This window comes from Tachysurus fulvidraco, chromosome 15 (assembly GCF_022655615.1).
Source record: "Tachysurus fulvidraco isolate hzauxx_2018 chromosome 15, HZAU_PFXX_2.0, whole genome shotgun sequence".
Taxonomy (NCBI): Eukaryota; Metazoa; Chordata; class Actinopteri; order Siluriformes; family Bagridae; genus Tachysurus; species Tachysurus fulvidraco.
The window spans coordinates 19,695,056-19,708,801 of record NC_062532.1 but is presented as its reverse complement, the minus strand read 5'-3'; the positions used below and the strand labels follow the sequence as shown (position 1 = coordinate 19,708,801).

Here is a 13,746-nt window from a genome sequence, read left to right as displayed (position 1 = left end):
CTATCTATCTATCTATCTATCTATCTATCTATCTATCTATCTATCTATCTATCTATCTATCTATCTATAACATCGACTTGTTTGTACAATGAATTTCATCTATAAAGCCCTCTATCTGGCAACCCTGAATACTTGCCTGTTTATAGTGTGCCCCCCCCCCCCCGAGATACTGTAGATAAACTCATAAACACACTGCTTTATATGAATGACAAGCTAGGATTTAATTTAATAGAAATAAAGTGTCCTCGAGTCTCCATCATTTCATGTTAAATCTATAATGAATTCAGAAATGCTCATGCACTCTGTCCAGTAAAAGTCCTCCTGACTATATACTGATGTAGAAGAAAATAATTTATAATCTCAAGCTCGAGTTTCACCCAGATGAGAATTAATTTCCCTTTTGAGCCTCAAAGTTTCTTCCTCATATCGTCTCTGAGTGTTTTTCATCACCGCCGTCACCTCAGACTTCCTCATTAAAGACAAATATACATTTTCATTTGAAAAATTAGCTATTTTTAATCAGGATTTCTGTAAAGCTGCTTTGAGGCACCGTCCATTGATAAAAATGCTATACAAGTAAAATAGAATTTAACCGAATTGAGTTTGCTTTACTATGTTTTAAGATTTTTTTACAAAGGTGTAAATGAAATGTGTAAAGAAAAGAACTCAAATGGAAATAAAATAAATAAAAAGGAATCATGATTGAAATAAAAAAAATCAGTTCATTTACAATAACTAGGCAAAAAAAAAAAAACGGAATTAAAACTTCACGTTTGATTGCATTTTATTCTAAGAGCCAATTTAACAATTTAATATTGTCTCAAAGCACACAAAGCCTCGGCAAAAAAGTGCATATCTTTAGTGCAAAAAGTATAAATCTGTGATTTGGGACACAGCCTGAATGTCATGTCATTGTTCTGAATGCAAGTTAACTACGTTTGTTCTTTATTTAACCAAAAAACCAAAAGCAAACTTCAGTCTGTCAGAGTCTGTGAGAGATTATAGACAATGCGTTCAAGAATTTTAGAAAGAAACGAGAGAAGTGATACCAGTCTGTAGATACTGATGTCTGATGGATGCAGAGCAGGTTTCTTTAGGATGGAAATAAATCTTGCCCTTTTGAAGGTAGTTGGTATGTGACCAGATGCTATGGATCTATAGATGATAGTGGTGATGAAGTGCAGAATTTCTTGCGAGACGGTCTCGAGCATAGAGTGGAACTGAGTGGATCAGTTGTAAAATCTGGACGGCAAGATCGGTTGAGTTGTAAAATCTCTTCTGCTGCTACAGTCGAGAAATGTGACAACGAAGGAGTAGGGGCATCCTGACTGTGAGATGTAAGTGCAGTCTGGGCAGAAATGAAGGTCCTGCAGATTTCCTTAATCTTCTCATGGTAGAAAGAAGCAAAGTCTTCTGCAGTCAGGGAGGATGAAGCAGGTGGAGCCGGGGGGGTTTGAGTAGAGAAGAGATGATGTTGTGGAGCTTCTGAGGGTCACAAGACCAATCAAAGACAAATCAAAGAGAACTAAGATCATCTGAGAGGAAGCGGAAGATCTGAATCAAGTTGTTATTTCTTCCCTTTCCTCTCAGATGATCTTAGCTCTCTTTGATTGTTGTGCAACACATCTGAAAGCCAAGGAGCAGAACAAGAAGTTTTCTTGGGTTTAGTGGACAGAGGGAAGAGAAAGTCCATGGTTGAGGAAAGAGAGAAGAGGAAAGTGTCTGTGGCTGAGTCCAAGGTTAGTGAGGAAAATGACTCGGATCAGGAAGAGAAGAAAGAGTGGCAGAAGCTACAGAAGAAGGGGAGACAGAGTGGAGGTTGCGGCGGGTAAGAGCGAGGGGGTGAGAGGTAGTTTTAGGTAGGATAAGGGAGAGTGATGGTAAAGGATACCAGGTGATGATCGGAGATGTGTTGTGAGGTAGCAGTCATGTCTGTAGCTGGGGAAGGATGGGTGAAATCCAGGTCCAGGAAGAAGATTGAAGCTTGTCAGGGGGGAGGTTGAAATCACCAAGCACTGTCAGAGGGGTGCTATCCGATGGGAAAGCACTAAGCAATGTGTCCATTTCTTCCAGGAAGTCTCCAAGGGGACCGGGAGGGCGGTAGACAACAGTGATGACAAGGTTTGGAATTCAAAAGAGGAGATAGTTAAATGAGACAATAGAAGAGGTGTAAAACAGTAAACCTGTAGCACCACCCCTGCCTGTTTTTCTCGTTATGAGTGAGTGAGAGAAAGCATAGGCAGAGAGTAGAGCAGCTCTGGTGTAGCAATGTTCTGTGGGGATACCCAGGTCTCTGTCAGCACGAGAAAATCAAATGAGTAGTGGGACGCTTGTAGTAGTAGGAAATCAGCTTTCCTTACACAGACTAGTAACTCCAGCGCCCACCTACCACCACTGTTTGAGACTCACAGAACAGAGGAGGGTAGATAAGGTTACTGGAAACGAGACCTCTGCTCTATAGACTAGAGCGTCTGTGACGGTAAAAGGTGAAGGTGATTACTACCGAGAAGGGTTTGAGGCACATATCTGCAGTCAACCAAGAGTGAGATTGAAAATGTGGTGTGGTAGAATATCAAACAGTACTAGACACTTGTTTACAATGTGATAGAGCGATACTTACAAACAAGCAAGCCCTGCCCACAATTCACACCTCATTAAGGGAGACTGAAACTACTCCTAATTAAAAGACCAACCCTATAAGATCAACAATGCTATAGAATATAACAACATTTAAATCACACTACTCTAGAACAAAGCGAGTTAAGCAGATAGTACACAGAAGTCAGGAAAATGTCTTAAAGATCAGAAAACCCCTTGCTCTCTCTCTCTCTCTCTCTCTCTCTCTCTCTCTCTTTCAGAGTTTCTCTTGAACTCTCAGTTCAGGAAGTGCCTGTGCTTCTGCTTTTTTGCTCTCTCTCTTTCTATCTCTCTCTCTCTCTTTGTGGTTTCCTTCACTCAACCTTCATACCTCGTCAGAGTGTTAAACGGTTCTCGACCAGAAAGACACGAGAGCGCTCTGAGACACTGTCTGTCTCCGTCTGCATTCTGAGGAGGACGAGCAGCATGAGGAAGGATGCTCCAGATCTCTGACACCGAGTAGAAGATGAGCAGAGCGAGGCCTAGCTCTTAGACCGTCCTCCAACACGTTGAACATTCTGAGCGTTCGGCCGTTCGGTTACGGATCCGACTCACATCATCGCCTGAAGGACTGCTATTGTTTTTCCGAGTGAATGTTAGTATTGTAAGCTGCATTTCTGCTTCCCTTTTTTTTTGCCACACACAGGTTTTTGTGTGTATGTATGTGCGTGCGTGTGTGTGCGCGTGTTTTCCGTCCATTTTGAAACAGAGAAGACGTTGCTCAACGTAGCACATGTTTTACGCTTGTGCTTGGATTGCCAACATTTAAACAGATTTTGTGAAGATTTTGGTCCTTTTTTAATCTATTTAATCGCTGTGACGTCGATCGACCAGACGTCATGTCCTAAGAGACATGATTTCAACCCCGTTCTGGACTTAACTGACTGACAAGGATTGTGTGTGAGAGAGAGACAAAGCAAATAAGGCAGCAAGCTAGGAATTCTGGGAAAGGTCGTCGATCCTGATAGTTAAGTAGGTAGTTGGGATCCTGGAAATCCTAAGGAAGATTGTAATGGGGAACGCGGCAGGAGGTCTGGAACAGCCTGAGGGCACGGAGGCCGGGGTCAACCCCACTTTAAGCACCATTAAGAAGAAAACGGCGCCTCCCAAACTGCCCATGCCTCCCGAGGACGAGCTGGAGGAACGCTTCAACGTGGTGCTGGTGAGTCACTAATACACGTGTGTATAAAACCCTCAGACTGAGACACACACACAGACACACACACACAGACACACACACACACACACACACACACACACACACACACACACACACACACACACACACACACACACACACACACACACACACACCTTCTATCTGTTTATAAAGTTTCCATCCTTCCCAAAACTGCAGGCATAACAACAATCTATACAAAATATACTTTTTAAAATAAATAAATAAAGTAAATAAAAAGACAGGACCACACCGATTCACGTCGAGTGCAATAGTTTTTGCCCCTTATTTTTTTTTGAAAATACATTTTTATCCACAATTTCAAAGAATACCAACAAGTTAAAAAGTGAAGCAAAGCTCCAATCGGCATTGAGAAAGAAAAATAAAGATTATAAAGAAAAATAATTTGAGTTTTATAATCCGGAGCTGATGTGAAATGTTTTTAAGTGATACATGGAGGGGAAATGAGCAGGTAAACAAGCAGAGATGTGTCAGGAAGATATAGCGTGCTTCCGGATGATTCGGTTTGTGATGTGGGAGTGTAGGGTTGTGGGGGGGGTGTCACACAGAGGATATGTTTATTTTTGTTTTATAGGTTGTTTTTTTTTATTAGTTTTTTTTAGTTCTTTACATACATTGTCTATTATCATGTATTACTGTGCTCAGTGCATTGTGATTGAAAGTGTTATACACAAAAATGTTATAATCAACCGCAGCCGGAATTATAATACAGGACGATCGTGATCGAAAGAAAATTCAATAAAAAAAATCAGTCAATCTTTATGTAACCTCGCTCCTTTTTTTATTTATTAAATTATAAATAATTATATATATAATAAATATAATATATAATAAAAAATATATTAAAAAAAGAAAAAAATATATGATAGAACTATAACTATAATATATATATATATATATATATATATATATATATATATATATTTAAAAAGAAACCTTTTCCTCAAAAAGATATATTATCCATCCATCCATCCATCCATCCAACCATCCATCCATCCTCTACCGCTTAGTTATAGTTATATAATATATTTTTTTCTGAGGAAAAGAAATCTTTCAATCTTTATGAGGATGTATCTTCACTCCATCTGTGTTTTTTATTTTGAGGATTTCTTAAAGGTTTCCTAAAAAAAGAAATTCAACCAGACTATATGTAATCTTGCGCCTTCTTTTTATTTTTACATTTTTTATTTTTAAAGAAACCCTTTCCTCATTCTCTCTAAATAAACACTTAAGTCATGCCTTGTCGCTAGAGGAAATAGTTATTAAATGATGACACAGTCACAGGACGGTTAGCGGAAACACAGCACAAGTTCCTTTAATAATCTAAAAACTTGATCTGACACACTGACAGGAGCGAAGTGGGTCACATGGCCGCTACGCTCGCTCCTCACACGTTAGCATCACAAGCTACACTTTACTCAGAAAGGCGGACGTCATGTACTCTAAAAACATTCACAGTACCTTCGTGTGCCTTATGGAAACATCTTGGTGCTTCTAAATATGTTTGGCCTGCGTTCTTCTTCACAAGAAGCAAGGAAAAAAGAAAGAAAGAAAGAAAGAAAGAAAGAAAGAAAGAAAGGAATATGGATTATGGGTTATAAAAGCTATACTTTTCTGTGCTATATAACAGACTGAAAATTATAACCGAGTTAACTTCCTCTTCAGTCTATTTGTATCAGTGTCAAGTTTCGAGACGGCGTGTGTGTGTTTCTGCAGGCGTGTGTGTGTGTGTGTGTGTGTGTGTGTGTGTGTGTGTCTAGGTGAATGTAAGCGACAGTTAAATGTGAGAAACATATCTATATATTTACATCTGTCCCCTCACCACACACAAACACACACACATATTTAATTTAAGAAAGGTTTAGATTCTATTGTTCGATGGTGTTTTGTACACTACAGATATAGGTATGTGTCTAAAAGTATATGCACCCCTGTACCATCAGACCCATACATGAATATCTGTTAGCGTCACTCTGATGTAAGGATGAAGAGGAAACGTGTAGTGCTAGTGACGTTATGTTATTGTTTGTTAAACGTTAAAAAAAAACATAATTGATAATTGATAAGACGTCGGATGTGAAGTCCCAGAATGCACCGCTGCTCCACTGAGTTACGTAGAAGAGTCTCGGTTAGATCACGATCTACGACGTGATTAGCGTGAATGTTAAAGAATGTTAAAGAACTAAAAATTCCAGCTAGCAGGTAGACCATAGGCATTGCGGGTAATGTAGGAAACTATCAGATTAAAATATACACTATTTGACTAAAAGTATGTGCACCCCTGACCATCACATCACACAAGATACGATAGTTGTTCTTCCCCAAACATTTTGAAGACACAAAGTTCTAGAATGTAGCGGAAGAACTCCAGAATTCTGGAATTGGAGCCTCTTCAACATCATCCTAAACATCAGCGATCAGTGTCTGATCTCATGAACGCTCCTGTAGCTCAACAATCGCATATCCACCAATCATGAACGAGATGTTCAGCAAGAACTCATGGGTGTGTTCTCCAAAAAAGGTTTGGCCAGATGGCGTAAGCTGTTCAGGGTGTCGATTTCCTTTGCGTTAAACCGAAACTGCATTATGAAAAAGTTGTGGTACTTAAAGCTAAGCTTGAGGAGTGAGTGCAAAGCTGTGAGACAAAAAGTGATAAATAATTTAATTTCATTCTGAGGTAAACTAAGAAAGGTGTACCCGCTATATGTGTTTGTGCGTACTTGATTACTGTAGCCTGAAGAGTTAGCATTGTTATTTCCCTGCTCTACAATGGCATCTGATCTGAACCGACACCTCCCTCTTCTCTGCCAGCTCTCGCCATAAACCTTTTCAGATGATCTCTTATTAAAAAAAAAAAAGCGCTGAAACGGAAGCCACAACTACCTCAGAGAGGAAACGCCCAGTGCGAGCAGCATGTTACACCCTTTCCTGCTCAAACACAACGGTATCTCAGAGTAAACAGCTGAAAAGACGTACAGTCTTGGTGTATTTTGTGTTGGAGAAAATATCATTGAGATAAAAGCAAAGGTTTCTGAGGCATCTAGAGATGTACCAGCTCCGGTTGTGTTCCCCTTCATAAAGTATTCAGACATTCTATGAGAAGATGCCAACTCCCATCTACATGTGGTCTTTGAGGACAACAACCTCCTCATCGATACACAATTCCTGGACTGTATGTTTATAATCACACCCTCCGGTGTCACCCAAATAAGGATGAAGTTCACTTTTGAGTCTGGTTCCTCTCAAGGTTTCTTCCTCTTCCATCTAAGGGAGTTTTTCCTCAGCACAGTCACCTCAGACTTGTTCATTGGGGATAGATACAAACACGTTTAAATATCAGTCTAATATTAATCTTGAACATTTGTATCATATCAATCTTTGCATAATATTGATTTGTTTCGTATTACAGTATGTCTCTCATGTTCTGTAAAGCTTCTCTGAGACAACGTCCATTGTTAAAAGAGCTATACAGATGAAATTGAATCGACTTGAGAATCACACACAGTTTGCAGGACAGAAAGACAAAATGATGGACGGTATTATTAACCGCTGTAGCTGAGGCACAGACTCGGACGATCAATCAGACGCTGTTGAATTCTCCAATCTGATTGGTCAGAAGGTGTCTGTAGGTTTATATTAGAGGGTTTATTTGAAACGAGAATTTATATAGTACTAACTCATTCACAGGGATTTAACAGGGGTTTTTCCCCATTTTGTCTTTTTAGTAAAAAAAGATTATATATTTAATTAACTTTTCACTAACACACTGTTTTAGTATCGAAACTCACCTCGCTAATGCTCACAGCGGTGTTTTAAAGCGCTAGGACAGTAAAGTAGGGAAAGTGTGTTTTCTACCAGACTTTTTAACACCTTTTAGGACATGTTTATTATGAAATACTTTCTGAAATATGATTACTTCCATTTAAACTCACCATTTGACAATAAACCATCGATATTAATATTTAATAATATTTGAAATCAATATTATTTTTTAAATGTAGATATATAAATTATTCTGTATGGACTACACTAAAAAATAGAATATGTAGTGAGATTTCAGATCAATATTCTGTATAGTTTACATATATGTTCAAAATTGTTTCTCGTGTGATTTCTATCTATCTATCTATCTATCTATCTATCTATCTATCTATCTATCTATCTATCTATCTATCTATCTATCTATCTATCTATCTATCCATCCCCCATCCATCTATCCACCCATCCCTCTATCTATCTATCTATCTATCTATCTATCTATCTATCTATCTATCTATCTATCTATCTATCTATCTATCTATCTATCTATCTATCTATCTATCTGTCTATCTGTCTATCTATCCACCCATCCCTCTATCTATCTATCTATCTATCTATCTATCTATCTATCTATCTATCTATCTATCTATCTATCTATCTATCTATCTATCTATCTATCAATTGTAAACAACAGTTCTGTTTATTTCTCCTTTCTGATTGGTCGGAAGATCGGCATTGGTTTATTTACAGCAATTTTGGCTACAGGAGAAATCTTTCAAGATAAAAACTTAAAATCAAAAACTTAAATGACTTTTGATGAGAGAGAGAGAGAGAGAGAGAGAGAGAGAGAGAGAGAGAGAGAGAGAGAGAGAGATTAATCTATGTACAGACTTTAATAATGTAACTTCTGTAACAGGAATTAAAAGAAATTCTCAACCATACACAACAATAAATAAAAGTAATTATAAAAAGGACTAAAAATATGTATCATAGATTGTATTGTAGTATTGTAAGTGTAAGAGAAATAAAATACTTCAGGATGCGCTAATTAACAATGTATTAACTAATCTGTTTAACGAACGTATAGTGTGTTCAGAAGAAAAGGTTCTGATATGATTACATTAAGAAATAAAACAATACAGATGTTGTGTTACAGAAAAAGAATCGATGAGCGTCTGTTAAAACAGAAAGAGTTTCACTTATGGCAGTTTACTTACTAATGAACTTTTTTTATTAGTCCTGCGTTTTATACATTTATAGTTATGCTGAATGTCTGTGAAGCGAGGTTTGGGATTCGCCTCGCAGCAGGAAACCCAGTGCTAAATTATTCATCGATTCCTGATGAACTTTTTAATGACACCACGGTGACCAAAGTTTTCTGTTGTGTCATGATATAAAATTAATATTTGGAGCATGAAGGGGAACAAGGTCGTTGAAGAATCACTATTTAGATCGATTCCAAACTCTAAAAGATAATTCTTTGTAAATCTTACAAACATTCATCAACTTGTCACTTAAATGAGGATCTTGGAGAGACGCCATTACCTGTGCTGAACAACATTCATTCATTCATTCATTCATTCATTCTCTACCGCTTATCCGAACTTCTCGGGTCACGGGGAGCCTGTGCCTATCTCAGGCGTCATCGGGCATCGAGGCAGGATACACCCTGGATGGAGTGCCAACCCATCACAGGGCACACACACACTCTCATTCAGTTATACACTACGGACAATTTTCCAGAGATGCCAATCAAACTACCATGCATGTCTTTGGACCGGGGGAGGAAACCGGAGTACCCGGAGGAAACCCCCGAGGCACGGGGAGAACATGCAAACTCCACACACACAAGGAGGAGGCAGGAATCGAACCCTGACCCTGTAGGTGTGAGGCGAACGTGCTAACCACTAAGCCACCGTGCGCCCGCTGAACGACATGTACAACATATTGCATGATAAAAATAAAAATAAATACTGTATGTACCACAGATATGGAACGGCCCATGAATTAGAGTGCGTAGTCAGATTCAGAGATGAATCATAATTTTCTTGATTTCCTATTTCCCCTGATGTTATATGTCAGCGAGGTTACCATGGAGACCGCGTGTAAACACTTACCTACACTTGACGTGAGTCATTGTTTGTGCGCAACGGGTCTGTTTGCTGATGAAAAATGAAGACATCTGTAGGTTTAGGTATTGACTCACTGTCTCTGTAGGACATGGGACAGACTTTTCTATACAATCGATATGAAGAATATCACTCTATAGAGTAAGAGCATAAGATAGAGAGAGCCGAAGGGAATTTAATTCAATTCAATTCACTTTTATTTGTATAGCACATTGTAAAGCAGCTTTAAAGAACATAAGAAACATAATACAAAAAGTTTAAGATTAATATTAGACTGATATCTAAACGTGTTTGTATTTATCCCTAATAAACAAGTCTGAGGTGACTGAGGTGATTGTGGTGAGGAAAAAGTCCCTTAGATGGAAGAGGAAGAAACCTTGAGAGGAACCAGACTCAAAGTGAACCTCATCCTCATTTGGGTGACACTGAAGGATGCGATTATAAATTGCATTTTATTATATACACTGGGAAGTGTTATTATAAAAAAAACTTATTTTCTACAGTCAGATACAGCCATGTACAAGGTACACATGGCTTTAATCCAACACAAAACACAACAAATCACAAAGACCGAATCCAAACCCTCAAATATCATTGGCTTAAGTTTACACTAGAACGTTGGCAAGACTTCGTACAAGCTACTGTAGCTGTGCCGAGTTCCGTGCATCTGATGTCACGCGTCATTGACTGGAAAACATCTTATTCTTCCAGTTAGTTAAAAAAAATAAAATAAAATAAAATGTGATAAGACTAAAATTCATTCTAAAATTCCTACCCTAGACAGAGCTAGAGTACATTGAGCATATTGTAGTGTGTAGTGTGTAGTGTATCACGTCATTTGGGACGCGGCTCTAGTCTGTAAACACGAGTGAAAAGGAAGAGGTTAGTATTCAGTGTAAGTGGACTTCTGCGTGTGTTTTGGTGCCAGGATGTTAATCAAACACTATTATTATTATTAATTCATTCTTTACTTAATTATCTCTAAGACTGAAATCCATACTTTCCATTCAGAGATAGAACTGTGGTGATTTGTGGTATCAGTTCATATAGTTTGGATGACATAATTCAAGAAATACCCTGAGTCTTGTGTTTTTTGTTCTTTTCTCAATACAGGGAAAAATCTTGAAATTGTACCGTGTTGTAATCACACAACTTTACACACACTTTAGATAGAAATCTAAAAAAACCCTTCTGGTTCTCGTCTAGCTCAGAAACCCAACAAACGTCTTCACAAAGTGACCGAACATTAGTATGGGTTAGGATTCTGTTCTGTAGTTATCGTATGAACGCTCAACATCTGCCTTTTTCCCCTGTCTTCTCTCTACAGAGCTCCATGAACCTGCCTCCTGATAAGATGACGCTCCTGAGTCAGTATGATAACGAAAAGAAATGGGAACTGGTCTGTGATCAGGTAAGAGCGAGTTAACGTCCGTAGGAGGATTGAACGACGTACGAAAGTACAGACGTCTTCGAAATCCCATCCCTGATAAGATCACGTGATTTAAACTGACAAATACAAAAATGGTGGATGGAGGTACAGTAGGGTCCTTTTAATTTGAGGATGGAATTGCTTTCAGGGTTTTTATCAAAGTTTGACCTTTCTACCATGCACACAATGCAGAAGTGAGATAAACATTCAGTCATAGAGTCTCTACACTGATTTCCAGTAGTGCTTGTTCTTATTTCTATAAAATGTGTGTGTGTGTGTGGGGGGGGGGGTGTGTGTGTGTGTGTGTGTGTAAGGAATTATTTAGATGAGACAAAATTATTACTGAAATGAATTCAGGAAATTGCACCACAGATGATGTAACTGTTTGTATTTAGTCAAAAAAGGGGGTGAAGATTAAAGTTAGTATCAGAAAAGTTTTGAAATTCGTAAATTTTTAAATTCATTTAAAAAGATTTTGTTTCTGATTTCTGATGTGTTTCTGTCCTTTTGGACAACAATGTTGAGCCTTTTTGTTTTACAGCTCAGCTCAACCCAACATCCTTTAAAATATAAAGACTTCTAGCTGTCTTTAAACGAATGAAGACCTTTTCTAAGCATGTAAATAAGCACCAATTTATATATATACGTACACACACTCACACACACACACACACACACACACACACACACACACACACACACACACACACACACACACACACACACACACACACACACACGCACACAGATAGAATATATACGACATGGTATTTTTAGAGCTTAACCTCTCAGTGTAGGTGATAGGACAAGAAAGAATTTCACTTCTCTTACACGATGTGGAGAAATCTGCCTGCTCGATGCTGCTTGGTTCCATTCTATACGATCAAGTCTGTTCCTTTTGTTTTATTGTCTTCGAGACAAATTTGACGCAACGTTTATATGTGATAAAAAGTTAAATGACAATTTGGGGTCAAAAGTGGTTCGCTAATTTTAAATGTCAGTCCCAATGTTGTAACGATTCACTCACATCAGTCATTTCTAGACAAAAAAACAAAACAAAAAACAAAAGTAAAAAAAAAAGACTGAAAATAAAGCCCCGGATTAAAGAATACCCCCCCCTCTCCTTGTGACATGCAGCATACATAGATGAGAGTAACACAACATATTGCGATTGTGTTATCGTGCATTCACACACAGATATAAAATAACCCTTCGCTAGGTCGGTGTCTCGAAGATTACATCATCGGCACATTTACTTCGAAGACCGGTGTGTAGAATTAAATCTTATGGACCACTTTTGGAGCAGCTTTCTTAGCCTTTACTCAACGTCGTATGATACGACAATTACATGCGACTACTACAAACCAGAGGACAGGAGTTCCTGTCCTGTCGCTTAGTTTTGTGACCCACTGGTTTATTTCATACTATTCATACTTTAAATAAAATATAGTGGTCCTTTTCTTACTGGTGTGTAATTTCCATGTAATCATGAAGCAATTCAAAAGAAAGAGAGGTGAAAAGTCAAAAGGAAGTAGAACTGAAGAATGTATGACACACAGGAGTGTGTGTATGTACTGGTCGTTCTAAGAGAAGAGTGAAATTGTCTTCGTTGCTTAACAGATTGCATCATGTCCTGTACTGATGTGACGAAAGTTTTCAGCACGCACGGGCCGATGTTAAAGACTGCACCGGAAGTCTGGATTTTCTTAAACGTCCATTAGAATGTGGCAATACGGTGTTAAGCAAAGTGTCTATGTTTTATTTGAATAGATCAGCCTTTGTGCTAGCTCGAAAACCCTGCTAAAACCTGTGACACAGAGCTTATAGACACACTTTGAAGCATGTGTGTTAAGGTGAATTAGTCGTTCATGTACTGCCTGTTTTAACGGAGCAAAAGATTTAGGCCGATCGGGTAAAACAATTAGTGTCAGTTAGTATCAGTGTCTGGGTGAGTTGTTGTGTTTTAGATAAAAACAAAAAAACCCTCAATACTTATTGGCCAATATGATCTTCGATAATCTGACCCGGATGTCCGGCTTCTCCTTCTGATGATCGGTGGACCTGTTAAAGGAGCACAACATTCTACCTACCGGGCAATAAATCAGGAATGTGTACGACCTGATAGCTCGAACTTAAAAAGCGACGTTTGTAAATATTTTAAATCAACCGCTAATGCTGACTGATTTTAGAAAAATCTTTTTATGACTGGAGATTTTGAAATGATTTCAATTCAGATGTCAAAGTAAAAAAAAAAAATTATTTTAAATTTCTTTTACATTTGTTAAGTCGCTACTGTCCAGTCAATTGGTTTATTATTAACCCATGAATTTAAATTAAATTAATTTAAGTTGAAAAAAAAAAACTCACATTCAGGATAAACACCTCAAAACAAAACCAAAAACGATATATAAAATTAATAATAATAATAATAATAATAATAATAATAATAATAATAATAATAATAATAATAAAAAAAACACAGACTTGCGTTAAAATACTCAAATGGATTTACAAAGGCCGAGGTGACGATGAAGCTGTAAAGCAGGCAGGGCGGCGAGGTAACAGAGCATTTCCTGTGTTAATATTTACATCTC

General features: G+C 38.0%; 1 protein-coding gene across 1 annotated transcript in view; it reads left to right on the top strand.

The window, feature by feature from the left end:
* The first annotated feature begins 2,936 nt into the window (after positions 1–2,936).
* The window catches only part of fmnl1a (formin-like 1a), a 33,132-nt gene continuing 22,322 nt past the window's right edge, over positions 2,937–13,746 (top strand). Inside the window, exons 1-2 of the mRNA XM_027161185.2 lie at positions 2,937–3,799; positions 11,051–11,134. Of these exons, the coding sequence (XP_027016986.2) occupies positions 3,650–3,799; positions 11,051–11,134 (234 nt within the window). The 5' untranslated portion in view covers positions 2,937–3,649. The remainder of the gene's footprint in view (positions 3,800–11,050; positions 11,135–13,746) is intronic.